This window comes from Odocoileus virginianus, chromosome 20 (genome assembly GCF_023699985.2).
Source record: "Odocoileus virginianus isolate 20LAN1187 ecotype Illinois chromosome 20, Ovbor_1.2, whole genome shotgun sequence".
Lineage (NCBI taxonomy): Eukaryota > Metazoa > Chordata > Mammalia > Artiodactyla > Cervidae > Odocoileus > Odocoileus virginianus.
Genome location: NC_069693.1, coordinates 24,464,547 through 24,479,295, shown reverse-complemented (window position 1 = coordinate 24,479,295; position 14,749 = coordinate 24,464,547). Strand labels below are relative to the sequence as shown.

General features: G+C 41.1%; 1 protein-coding gene across 1 annotated transcript in view; it reads left to right on the top strand.

The window, feature by feature from the left end:
- Window positions 1-13,842, top strand: part of NIP7 (nucleolar pre-rRNA processing protein NIP7) — a 68,024-nt gene extending 54,182 nt beyond the window's left edge. Inside the window, exon 5 of the mRNA XM_070451094.1 lies at window positions 13,767-13,842. Within this exon, the coding sequence (XP_070307195.1) occupies window positions 13,767-13,802 (36 nt within the window). The 3' untranslated portion in view covers window positions 13,803-13,842. The remainder of the gene's footprint in view (window positions 1-13,766) is intronic.
- Window positions 13,843-14,749: the final 907 nt, after the last annotated feature.

Below are 14,749 nucleotides of genomic sequence, written 5' to 3'. Positions count from 1 at the left end.
AGCATTAACGCTCCCAGCTCCTCTCCATGCCTTCCTTCTCATGCGCTTAGGGAAGAAGGAGTATTAGGAGAAGCTGGACAAGAGTCTCCCAATGTCGTCTTCTTCCTGGGCTCTCAGGGTTGAGATGCTGGGAAGCAGCATTCCTCCACCCAGGGAGGGCACCCTGGTCCAATGTTTCCTGGGACTGTGGGAAAGTCTGTTTAGTTAGGATTCAAGAAAGCCTATTGGGCACACATGCTCAGCCACATCTCTTAACATATAGCCTTATCAGAAGATAATTCATCTCCTGACCACCCAGACCCCCAACTGATTCAGAGCCTGAATATGGAGGAGGTGTCCTTTTTATTGAGCCCCTTCTCAAAAGTCCACAAGAACCATCCACTTCGGTTATTAGGGACCCACAGATTTCATCCTTTCATGCTCCCCTTCCTGGCCGGGTCCCCCACAGGGGAAGCTGTCCACGGAGACAGTGGAGTTCTGGCAGCGGGCTCAGAGAGTGGCCACAAAAATGATAAGAGGCAAGGAAGCTAGATATACAACAGCAGGTGAGAGAAACTGGGATTATTTCACATGGGTGGGTGGGGGGGAAAGCCAGCAGAGGGGTGATTCAGGAGTGACTTGGACCTTCCCAGGCAGTCCAGTGGTTAAGACTCCATGCTTCCAGTGCAGGGGGTGTGGGTCAGATCCCTGGTCAGGGAACTAGGATCCTGCATGCTGCATAATGTGGCCGAAAAGCAAAAATTTTAAAAATAAAAAACACGGATTAAAAAAAAGTAGTAAAAACTGTAGCCTTGACCAAAACCGTGCTAAGGGTGTGTCATCGCTGGTATTTTTCCACAACCTCACCCTGACCCTGAGTATAGTCACATGTGTGTGTCTCACCTCTCCCATCCCACTCGGGTCCTTCCAAGCGCACCTCTTTGAAAATAAATTGTTCCACTTCCACAGAGGAGCGGGAAGTTGGGGCACACAAATCAACTTAAAAAATAACACTATAATTTCTTTTTGATTACAGAAGTAATATGCAATCTGTGAAAAGAATGGAAAAAGATACAGAAAAGTATAAACATGAAAACTAAAATGAGATAGCTATCATTAGGATTTTGGTCTGTTACTACCCAGCCTTCTTTCTACACATATTTTTTTAATGTATTCTTCATTTCTTTAAAAAAAAATTATAAAAATATTTCAAATAAAATAGCAGCATGTAGTGTAAAAGAGGAAAATATTATGCTATTTCTTACAATGCTATTTCTCTTCGTATTATGATCTATGTACACTATTAAGTGAATATTTTCTATTGTTCGCTGCTTCCTTTTCCCTCTCCTGGCCTCAGCAATGCTTGACACTGAGGCACTCATCTGAGAGGAAAGCACTAGTGTCATCACACCCACTTTAGAGACAGGGAACTGTGACTTAACCACAGCCACACCCAACTCCTGCCGTGTGGCCAGGATCCCAGGGGACACAAACCATTTCCTAACGTAATAGATACCTTTGTTGAGAAAAGCAAGTGAGGAAGGTGGCTTCCATAAGCCAGGGTTCTTGACCTTCCTTCTCTATTCAGAAATACCTATCACATCTACCATAGTTGCCTCCAGAGCCCCAGGATTTTGATTCTGGGAGCATATAGGTGCAAATGAACAAAGAGCTGAGGAAAAGTTCTTTATCAGCAGGAGAATTATTTGATTCTATGTGTTTCCTTACATGAATTGGGACAATAAGGGAAAAGAATGAGAAGAAATAAAAGGCTAGTTATTCAGGCTACTTATAATGAATCACCCCCCCCCACCCCCCCCCACCCCCCCCCCCCCCACCGCCCAACCAATGTCATTACCCATCCCCAGTCAGGAAAGGCTTGAGTTTTTCCATGCCAAGAAAAACAGAGGGCAGGAAGAAACAAATTATGACCTTGTTTGTGTTTTGTTTCTTAACTATTTGATTTATAGGCCCAGATCCAATGATTATGGATGAAAGAAAATATGCCAGTGTCCCAAAGCTAACCTGAACTTAACCGGGGTGGATCTCACGTCCACTGCTCAAAGTTAGCACGAAGTTAAAATGCTTTAAGAATAAAGCCTCAGGGTTTGAGGCTGCCTGAACAGCCCAGTAGCAAAGCCAGATTCCTTTCCCATCGCCCCAATTCAGATGAGTACTATGAAGAATTTAAAAATACTAAGTATTGGTGAGAATGTGGGGAAATGGAGCCCTTGTGCACTGTTGATAGGGATAGGAATGTAAAATGGTATAGCTGCTATATGGAAAATAGTATAGCAGTTCCTCAAAAACTTAAAAATAGAATTACCATATGATCCAGCAATTTCATTTCCAGTACTCAAAAGAATTAAAATCGGGGTCTCAAAGAAATGCCTTATACCTAAATATTATTATTTTTGGTTGGTTTGTTGTTTGCCCAACCATTATTTCTTGTTCTGGGAGGCAGCGACTAATACATTGCCTTTAAATCTATCAAATGCACCCCCTGCCCCCTGTAGCTTCCTGGTACTTGAAGGAGTTCTGAGTTAAGCAAAATGAAGGTAAAGTTTTTGAGCTGGCCCTTCAGAGAGCCACCAGACTGGTTGAAATGAACAACCACGATTTTTGAAGAATGAGATCACTGCTACTACCTCCAGGACTGGGAACTTGTGCTAGGAATGGTGACTGCCATGCTCAAAGCTTTCTGCCGAACTGGAGAGCAGGGGATGGAGACAGGGCAAGTTAAAACATCACAGAGTTCTCTGAGATTGATCTGTTGTTTTTTTTTTTCCTTGATTAAGCATTCAGCTGGTTGTTGTAATTTTTTGCTTAGTTTCCAGAATGCCAATAAAGTTGACTTTGGGAGAGAAGAAGGAAAGAAAAATATCATGTAGCCATGAGCTCTATAGAAAGAAAACACAATGATGTTTTGGACAGAGCAGCCTCTCAGGATGTGGTGGCTCACCAAGGCCTCACCCAGGGGTTGACATTTAACCGGAGGTTAGGCTGATAAATCTAAATGTGAAGTTGGGCAGAGAGAATATCCCCAAAGTAGGCTTGTGCTTGGCATATAGAAATCAAACCATCTTGACTCAAAAAAGAACTTTTTGGCCATTAGGGTGTTTGTTTGTTTTTTTTTTCAGATATGGATCTAGATGGAAGGTTGATAAATTCCTCTCTCTCTCAACTATAGAAAAAAGATGTTTGACCTCACTCGTAAGAAGAGAAATGCAAGTCAAAACCACAGTGTGATATAATTTTTAAAATGTCTCATCGTTTTGCTTTGCTGGCTGTGCTGGGTCTTCGTCGCTGCGCTGGCTTCTCTTTAGCTGCGGCGAGCGGTGCACAGGCTTGTTGCAGAGCCCGAGCTCGTGGGCTCGCGGGCTTCAGTAGCTGCTGCTCCCAGGCTTTAGAGCCACAGGCTCAATAGTGGTGGTGGCATGTGGAAATTCCCCAGACCAGGGATTGAACCTGTGTCTCCTGCATTGGCAGGCAGATTCTCTACCAGAGTCCACCAGGGATGTCCTAAAAGTGTCTCGCTGTTATAATCCAAAAACTTTGATACACACCCTGGGACTGTGAGGAAACCGGCACTCATGTACATCGCCAGTGAGAAGATAAATTGGTGCAATTGCTGACATTACAATTACATGTGCTTTTGACTTAGAATTCCCATTTCTTCTTATACATGTGTACAGTGATGAAAGATCAAAGTTGTATTAATTGCAGCATTATTTGCAGCTCCAAAACATTGGAACCCAAATCTCCATCAGTGGGAGACTAGTTAAATTATGATATATTCACACTAAACTGTGAATACTGAACTATAAAAAACTATGCAACTGTAAAAACTATGTAAAAATAAATAAGGAGGTACTTTATGTATCATTATCTAAACACTTCTAAGATGTCATTAAGTAAAAAAGGCAAGATGCAGAAGGGTGATGTTCACTACCTTTTATATGTAAAGAAAACTTAAGTATAAAAATGTTAGTTGCTCAGTTGTGTCTGACTCTTTGTGACCGCATGAACTGTAGCCTGCCAGGCTCTTCCAGGAATACTGGAGTGGGTAGCCATTCCCTTCTTAAAGGGATCTTCTTGACCCAGGGATTGAACCCACATAGCAGGCAGATTCTTTACTGTGTGAACCACCAGGGAAGCCCTTAAAACTAAGTATAAATATGTGTATTTACTTGCATTTTGCATGGAGAAACTCAGGAAGGATACACACAAAAAAACTGTTAAATGGTTTCTGTGGTGGGTGAGTGGAAGGGAATGGAAAGTAGGTAGAAAGGTGGTGGGCAAGACACTTTTTATTGAGATGTTTAATTTTTTTTTTTTTTTTTTAGTTTGGAGCCATGTGAATATATTAAGACTTAAAAATTAAATTTAAAACTTGTTCCCTTTACTACCTCTTATCTTAATTTATTAATTTATCACTTAATCCGTAACCATTGTTTACTCCTCCAGCCTAAGGAAGTGTTTACTTAAATGAATGTGGATGATGGTTATAAAAAGTACATTAGTGTGTATATATTATATTTTTTAAAAGCTGACTTAAAAAACACATTAGAGATTAATCTAGTCATGAGGGAGATTTCTGTGCTTTACCCCTCATCCTCCACAGATTAAATAAAGGTCATTGACCAAAGACATTTGGAACATTCTGAGGGCAAAACCAGCCTAAAGGAAACTTTGTGTTTATGGAAACATTATGATTTTTCAAAGTGACCTTTGGCTCAGTAGATTGTAGTAAAAAACAATGACATCATCCAGTCTCTGAACTGGATCATCTTTATCAAAAAGAATCCTTTACAGGGTAAAGAATTTCCAAGTGTTAACATCTTTTTGCATCCATTTTTTCATTGGCTCCGCGTCTGGAAAGTATTGTAGCCCTTTAATGTTTTTTGATTCCCTCCTTGTGCCCTTCCCCTAACCACTAAATTAACTTTGTCTGTTTTTTCCTTAACAGCTTTGTAACTCACAGACTATACAAATTATCTATTAAAAGTATACAATTCAGTATCTTTTAGTGTAGTTACAGAGTTGTGCAGGCATCATTTCAATCTAATTTTATAACATTGTTACCATACACAAAAGAAGCTTCATCCCCATTAGTGGTCATTCACCTTTTTTCCCAACCCTTTCAGCCATGTACAACCACTAAATGTACTTTCTGTCTCTATAGATGTGCCTTTTTAAAAAATAATTAAGTAGGCTGTGTGGGGTCTTAGTTGTGGCAGGCGGGCTTAGTTGCGCTGCGGCATGTGGGATCTTAAGTTTCCTGACCAGGGATCGAACCCTCACCTCCTGCAGTGGAGATGCAGAGTCTTAACCACCGGACCACCAGGGAGGTCTCTAGATGTGCCTTTTCTTGAAAGTATATATATATGAAGTCATACTGTATGTGGTCTGTTGTGATGGGCTTCTTTCACTTAGCACGATGCTTTCAAGGTACATTCATGTTTTAGCATGCTATTTTTTTTTTTTACTGATGAAATATATTTCATTGTAAGGGCACATACACATTTATTTATGTGCATATGGAATCCCATGAACAGAGGAGCTTGGTGGGCTACAGTCCATATGGTCGCAAAGAGTTGGGCACGACTGAAGCAATTTAGCATAGCATATCTAGATGATCATATAATCATCATCCTAATAGATTCAGACAAAATATTTGACAGGCTTTAGTCTCCTTTTATGATTTAAAGAGAAAAAAAAGACACCTCAGGAAACAAGGTAGGTAGGGGAATGCTATCAGATGAAGAGTATCTACTGAAAAATCTACAAACATCATATTTAATTGTCAGAGACAGAATGCTTTCCTATTAAGATTAGGAACAAGCCAGAGATGCTCATCTTACCATTTTTATTCAGTGTTCTACTAGAAATGCTAGTGTGAAATACTCCTTGCCAGTGGAATAAGGCAAGGAAAAAGGCATATAGATTGGAAAGGAACAAGTGAAACCGTCTCTATTAGGAGATGACATGATTGCCATGTAGAGTTTTCTAAGAAACCTACAATCACTAGAACTATAAGTGAGTTTAGCAAGGTTATAAGATACTAATTCAATGTAAAAAATCAATTATATTTCTCTATTATAGCAGCAAACAATTGAAAATGAAATAATTCCATTTGTAATAGCAGAAAACCGTAAAATATTTAGAAATAATTTTGACAAAAGATGTAGAAGACCTCTTATGCTGTAAACCACAAATTGAAAAAACATTCAAATAAATGGAGCAGTGTACCATGTTGGTGGATTGTGAGCCTCGGGATTGTTAAGGTGTTCATTCTTTATAAATTCATCTACACGTGCTTTTACAGAAATTAACAGGCTCATTTTTTAAAGTAACCATATTATTTTGGGATACATTCAGATTTACAGAAAAGTTGCAACATAGTACAGAGTTGTTATATACCTCTCACCCCACTTCCAAAAATGTTAACATCTTGAATATACCATAGTACATTTGTCAAAACGAAGAAGTCAACACTGGTGCATTACTGTTACTTTAATCCAAATTTTACTGTTTTTTCCTCTGATATCCTTTTTGTTTTGTTCTAGGATCCAATCCAGGTTGCCACTTTGCATTTGAGTTGTTCTGTCTCCTTAGTCAAAGTGGGTCTGTGACAATTTCTCCTTGTTTCCTTGTTTTTATTTTTTAAATAAGTGTGATGGTTTTGATTGCTATTGGTCAGGTATTTTGTAGAATGTTCTTCAATTTGGGTTTGCCTAATGTTTTTCTCCTCTTTAAACTGAATTATGGTTTTGGGGGAAGAATGCCACAGTGGGGAAGTGCTTTTGTAGCACGTACCAGGGAGTACATGCTATTAACATGATTTGTCACTGGTGATGTTAACCTTGATCGTGTGGCTCAACAAGCTGATTTTAAAACTTTGGTGAAAACATAAAGGGTCTAGAATAGCAGAAACAATTTTGAAAACTCAGAAAACCTGAAGTACTTTCATCACTTGACTCTAAGCCTTACAAAGCGATCATAACCAAGATAGTGTGGGACTGGCGTAAGCCTAGACAAATAATTGGAACAGAATAGCAAGTTGAGAAAAAGACCTATACTTACATGGTCAGTCAGTTTTCAACAAACGTGAAAACAATTCAGTGGGGAACTGTTTTCATCAAATAGTGTTGAAACCCTAAGTATCCACTTGGAAAAAAGATTGAGAAAGCCAGCTGAGGTCACCAAGTTTGTGAGTAGCAGGGACACAGGTTTCAAGTTAGACTTTCTGGCTATCATGGGCTATCATTGTGAATATGAATTTATTTAAGCCATAGTATTTTCCTGAATCAAATTCAATTTGAAGCCATATTCTTTAAAAAAAAAATGCCTACGTCATGGAAAAAAAAAAGCAGAGGCTCAAGAATACATGCCTGATTAAAGGAAACCAAGGAGACATACATAAATGCAATACATTATCCTGACTTGGATCTTTGATCACATAGACATACCACAATTTCACAAAGACCAGTATTATAATGATTGGAAAATAATGTGGATAGCATGTTAAATTCTCTGAACTTGAAAATCATATAGGGGCTTTTCATAGAAGACACAGAATTATTTGGCAGTAAAGTGTCATGAACAGTATGAAAAGGCAAGATGATAGGACACTGAAAGAGGAACTCCCCAGGTCGGTAGGTGCCCATTATGCTACTGGAGATCAGTGGAGAAATAACTCCAGAAAGAATGAAGGGATGGAGCCAAAGCAAAAACAATACCCAGTTGTCGATGTGACTGGTGATAGAAGCAAGGTCCGATGCTGTAAAGAGCAATATTGCATAGGAACCTGGAATATTAGGTCCATGAATCAAGGCAAATTGGAAGTGGTTAAACAGGAGATGGCAAAAGTGAATGTCGACATTCTAGGAATCAGCGAACTAAAATGGACTGGAATGGGTGAATTTAACTCAGATGACCATTATATCTACTACTGTGGGCAGGAATCCCTTAGAAGAAATGGAGTAGCCATCATGGTCAACAAAAGAGCCTGAAATGCAGTACTTGGATGCAATCTCAAAAATGACAGAATGATCTCTGTTTCCAAGGCAAACCATTCAAGATCATGGTAATCCAAGCCTATGCCCCAACTAGTAACGCTGAATAAGCTGAAGTTGAACGGTTCTATGAAGACCTACAAGACCTTTTAGAACTAACACCAAAAAAAGATGTCCTTTTCATTATAGGGGACTGGAATGCAAAAGTAGGAAGTCAAGAAACACCTGGAGTAACAGGCAAATTTGGCCTTGGGGTACAGAATGAAGCAGGGCAAAGGCTAATAGAGTTTTGCCAAGAGCACACACTGGTCATAGCAAACACCCTCTTCCAACAACACCAGATGTCCCACCAGATGGGACATCACCAGATGGTCAACACCAAAATCAGATTGATTATATTCTTTGCAGCCAAAGATGGAGAAGCTCTATACAGTCAGCAAAAACAAGACTGGGAGCTGACTGTGGCTCAGATCATGAACTCCTTATTGCCAAATTCAGACTTAAATTGAAGAAAGTAGGGAAAAGCACTAGACCATTCATGTATGACCTAAATCAAATCCCTTATGACTATACAGTGGAAGTGAGAAATAGATTTAAGGGACTAGATCTGATAGACAGAGTGCCTGATGAACTATGGACGGAGGTTTGTGACATTGTACAGGAGACAGGGATCAAGATCATCCCCATGGAAAAGAAATGCAAAAAGGCAAAATGGTTGTCTGGGGAGGCCTTACAAATAGCTGTGAAAAGAAGAGAAGTGAAAAGCAAAGGAGGAAAAGAAAGATATTCCCATTTGAATGCAGAGTTCCAAAGAATAGCAAGGAGAGATAAGAAAGCCTTCCACAGCGATCAATGCAAAGAAACAGAGGAAAACAACAGAAAGGGAAAGACTAGAGATCTCTTCAAGAAAATGAGATACCAAGGGAACATTTCATGCAAAGATGGGTTCGATAAAGGACCGAAATGGCATGGACCTAACAGAAACAGAAGATATTAATAGGTGGCAAGAATTCACAGAAGCACTGTACAAAAAAGACCTTCATGACCCAGATGATCACAATGATGTGATCACTCACCTAGAGCCAGACATCCTGGAATATGAAGTCAAGTGGGCCTTAGAAAGCATCACTACGAATAAAGCTAGTGGAGGTGATGGAATTCCAGTTGAGCTATTTCAAATCCTGAGAGATGATGCTGTGAAAGTGCTGTACTCAATATGCCAGCAAATTTGGAAAACTCAGCAGTGGCCACAGGACTGGAAAAGGTCAGTGTTCATTCCAATCCCAGAGAAAGGCAATGCCAAAGAATGCTCAAACTACCACACAATTGCACTCATCTCACACGCTAGTAAAGTAATTCTCAAAATTCTCCAAGTCAGGCTTCAGCAATATGTGAACCGTGAACTTCCAGATGTTCAAGCTGGTTTTAGAAAAGGCAGAGGAACCAGAGATCAAATTGCCAACATCTACTGGATCATCGAAAAAGCAAGAGAGCTCCAGAAAAACATCTATTTCTGCTTTATTGACTATGCCAAAGCCTTCGACTATGTGGATCACAATAAACTGTGGAAAATTCTGAAAGAGATGGGAATACCAGACCACCTGACCTGCCTCTTGAGAAACCTACATGCAAGGTCAGGAAGTAACAGTTAGAACTGGACATGGAACAACAGACTGGTTCCAAATAGGAAAAGGAGTACGTCAAGGCTGTATATTGTCACCCTGCTTATTTAACTAATATGCAGAGTACATCATGAGAAACGCTGGGCTGGAAGAAGCACAAGCTGGAATCGAGATTGCCGGGAGAAATATCAATAACCTCAGATATGCAGATGACACCACCCTTATGGCAGAAAGTGAAGAAGAACTGAAGCGTCTCTTGACGAAAGTGAAAGGAGAGTGAAAAAGTTGGCTTAAAGCTCAACATTCAGAAAACTAAGATCATGGGATCTGGTCCCATCACTTCATGGGAAATAGATGGGGAAACAGTGGAAACAGTGGCTGACTTTACAGTGGTCATGTATGGATGTAAGAGTTGGACTGTGAAGAAAGCTGAGCGCCAAAAAATTGATGCTTTTGCACTGTGGTGTTGGAGAAGACTCTTGAGAGTCCCTTGGACTACAAAGAGATCCAACTCCAGTCCATCCTAAAGGAGATCAGTCCTGGGTGTTCATTGGAAGGACTGATGTTGAAGCTGAAACTCCAATACTTTGGCCACCTCATGTGAAGAGCTGACTCATTGGAAAAGACCCTGATGCTGGGAGGGATTGGGGGCAGGAGGAGAAGCGGATGACAGAGGATGAGATGGCTGGATGGCATCGCTGACTCGATGAACATGAGTTTGAGTAAACTCCAGGAGTTGGTGATGGACAGGGAGGCCTGGCGTGCTGCGATTCATGGGGTCGCAAAGAGTCGGACACAACTGAGCGACTGAACTGACTGAACTGAAAGTGTCATGAGGTCTGTAACTTACTCTGAGATGGTTTGGTTTAACAATATTAACAACAATAATAAAAATAAATATAAATGAAATAAAATATGGAAAAATAATAACCATTGATGAATCCAAGTTAAAGTGGGAATTCATTGTATTATTCTTTCAACTTCATTTCAGTCTCTCAGTCGTGTCTGACTCTTTGCAGCCCCATGGACTGCAGCATCCCAGGCTTCCCTGTCCATCACCAACTCCTGGAGCTTGCTCAGACTCATGTCCATTGAGTCGGTGATGCCATCCAACCATCTCATCCTCTGTCGTCCCCTTCTCCTTTTGCCTTCAATCTTTCCCAGGATCACGGTCTTTTCCAATAAGTCAGTTCTTCGTATCAGGTGCCCAAAGTATTGGAGTTTCAGCTTCAGCATCAGTCCTTCCAATGAATATTCAGGACTGATTTCCTTTAGGATTGACTGGGTTTGATCGCCTTGAAGTCCAAGAGACTCTCAAGAGTCTTCTCCAACTCCACAGTTCAAAAGCATCAATTCTTCAGTGCTCAGCTTTCTTTATGGTCCAATTCTGACATCCATACATGACTACTGGAAAAACCATTTGAAATTCTAAAAAAGAAATTTAAATAGTAATTTTTAAAAAACCACTTTAATCTGATTCTAATTCCAATTGCCATGATGGTGGCAAATTGAATCTCAGTCATTTATGAGCATTTCTCTCCTCTGTCTCAGGGGTTTTACATAGTGCAGAACATTCAGGAAGGGCCCTCTAGTCTTCAGTCCACACTGGTCACTTCCTGAAGATCAGGCAGAACTGACAACCTCTGCACTGATGCTCAAATATGTCTGCTAGCTGGGAGCGTTGGCAACAAGGGTCCAGTCTTTCTGCACGCATCATGTAACCCTTCCACTTCAAAATCCTGTCACTAACCTGGGTCCCTTTGGCAAAGCTTATAGAGTTCTTGCTACTGGAGGAATCCCAAACTGCTTTCTTCTTCCCGAACTCAGGAAGCCCTAAATTGGGCTTTTGTGGTACTCCAAATATATTTGTCCAACTCCTCCCTTTGTGGAGAGTTTCTTCCATGCTAGTTTCTTAGGGTCTTCAAAAACACTATTGGACTCAATTTCCTAGAGGTGGAGGTAGTAAAGGAAATGCTGTGTGATTTTGCTAATTCACTGTATGAAAGATAAACACATATTAAATATGCTTCAAAACAGACTCACAGGGAATTCCCTGGTGGTCCAGTGATTAAGACCCTGTGCTTTCACTGCCAAGGGCCAGGGTTCAATCCCTGGTTGGAGATCAAAGATCCAGCAAACCTCAAGGTGTGGCCAAAACAAAAACAAAATAGAATGGCTTAAAACAACAACAACAGACTCACAGATAATAGAGAACAGATTAGTGATTAACAGTGGGTGCGGGTGGGTGGGAGAGGGGCAGTATTGGGGGGAGTGGCAGGACAAATAATTGAGTGTAAGGTAGGTTACAAAGACGTATTGTATACCACAGAGAATATAGTCAATATTTTGTAATAACTGTAAATGAGTGAAGCCTTTAAAAATTGTTCAGTGTTTCCCAAAGTTACCCATAGATCATGTGCATCAGAGTCATTCAAAATACTTGCTAAGAATGTTAATTTCTAATTCTATATCCAGACTTGCTGGACCTGAATCACTGAAAATGGGGCTGGGAATCTGCTTTTTAAAATTTTTTTGTGTTTTAAAACAATGTTTTATTATCTTATAATTCTGGGGTTGATGGGGCTGACCTGATGATACAGCCTGAACACAGTCATGGTTTGCATTAAGTTGATTAAGGGGCAGTCTCAACTGAGACACCTTTAGTAGCTGATCTTTGTCAACTGGTGGGGGACGGGGGGCAAAAACAAAGCACAGTGTGTGAGCTGTGTTTTGCCTCATTTGGGGGAAAATAGGCCCAAAGAGACAGCATTTCTGTAGCCCAAGAGATAGAATTTCATATAGCTCTGAGAAACTGCAACAAAGAGGTAGGGGGGAATGGCAATATATATATATATATATATATATATATATATGTGATTTTGGTGAAGGGAGAATACATACAATGAAACACATAATTTTTGTAGATTACTGCTATTCACGAGGAGCATATGTCACCATGAAGGATTTTAGTGCATTTCTAGATTCAAGGAGATGCAAAAATTGGGCTCATAAAACCTCATCTGAAAATCCCAAATTATCTGAAGACTTGTTCTGCCAGTTTTTCCCAGAGCACAGAGTGCCTCATTCCTGATCTCCACCTTAATTCCTTTCATGGGGTGTTGAAGGTCTGCAGCTGCAGTGGCTTATAATTTGATCCTTGTAGAGGTAGGTGGCCGGAGAAGGCAATGGCAACCCACTCCAGTACACTTGCCTGGAAAATCCCAGGGACAGAGGAACCTGATAGGCTGCAGTGCATGGGGTCGCTGGGAGTCGGAAACGACTGAGCGACTTCACTTTCACTTTTCACTTTCATGCATTGAAGAAGGAAATGGCAACCCACTCCAGTGTTCTTGCCTGGAGAATCCCAGGGATGGTGGAGCCTGGTGGGCTGCCGTCTGTGGGGTCACACAGAGTTGGACATGACTGAAGGGACTTAGCAGCAGCAGCAGCAGAGGCAGGTGGCAAGTGCCAATGTATAGGTAACATCTTTAATCCCAGACTTCTTCACAGCATCATGAAGTGTTCTAAGGGGGTGAAGATAGAAATTTCAAGGTCTCTTGAAGTCTAGATGTTGTACCTTGCATAGTACCATTTCTGTCACAGTCTATTGGCCAAAGTAAGTAACAAGGGAAGCCAAGATTTAAGGTGAGAAAAAGTCTCACCTTCAGGATTGAAGGTGGGAGAAGAAGGGGACGACAGAGGATGGTTGGATGGCATTACCAACTCAAGGGACATGAGTTTGAGTAAACTCCGGGATTTGGTGATGGACAGGGAGGCCTGGCGTGCTGCAGTCCATGGGGCTGCAGAGTCAGACACGACTGAGCGACTGAACTGAAAGTCTCGTATGTCTGGACTGGAGGGAATCTGCTTTTTTGTTGTTGTTGAGCTGCGTGACTTGTAGGATGTTAGCTCCCCCAACCAGGGATCAAACTTGGGCCACTGCAGTGAGAGCTCAGAGTCCTAACCACTGGACTGCCAGGGAATTCCTGGGAATTTGCATCTTTAACATAGCCTTCTAGTTGACGCATGCACACCAGGGTTAAGTATGAATTATCATTTAATAAATGTTTACAGAGCTGTGTCCTTTTGCATTTGCAACAAATCTCTATTGCTAGCACTTTAATTTATATATATGTAAACATTTTAGTTCCTTTCAGAAATTTCTGAAATAATAATGTGCTGAAGTACCACATGGAGACGGGATCACTGGAGCTCAGAATGGTAGCAGAGTTTGTGAAAAAGAAGGAATTCGAGGCGCTTGAAAGGTGAGTAGACATCAGAAGGAAGAGGGTATCATAAGTGGGTGGACCTGATATGACCACAGATGTGAGCTTATAACACCAGTAGGTTTAGGAGTCAGTGACTGGTCCACAAGGCTTGTAAAAGGGAATGGTTGGGGATGGATTATGGAGAGTAATGACATGACTGAAGTGACTTAGCATGCATGGAGAATATGGGAGACATGATGAAAATAACATCTCACCATGACCAGTTTGTCAGTTGTAATGGCAGTTAAGAATGCGTAGCTCACAATATTGCATATTAGCCAAACTTATAATTCCAAAATGCTGGGACCTCTAACCAGCCACAGTTAAGGCGAAATTCTATTTTAGAACACATAGAAACAGTGTAGTTGTCCTGGTCTCTTAAGAATTCACTTAAAAACAGATCCCTTCCCCCACCCCGCCCTAAACCTTATTTAGAGATAACTGACATACAAGAAAATCAGATTCTCAGTAGTGGCACAAATTTGGGATTCTCCATATCGTACCCTCAAACACTGTCTCAAGGTGCCGGTTCACCGCCTGTCATTTATACACTGATTACTAGGCACCAAGCGCTCTGCAGGTACATTCTCTCTCTCAATCGGCCAAACTTCTCTATAAAGTAGAGATTATCATGCCCGTTTTACTGGTGAAGAGGAAATTGAGCCTTAAAGAGACTGGATTCGCCAGGTCACAGCCGGAGAGTGCAAAATAAAAATGTACATATGGGGCTGGAACAGAAGCTCGCAGGAGTCGGGGTGGTGGGGGGGGGCGGAACAAGTTGCTCTCGACTCAAGACGGATCCTCTACAAGGGGAAGGAAAACAGGGGAAAGGTGACTTTGCCCCGTCTTCCAGAATTCTGCA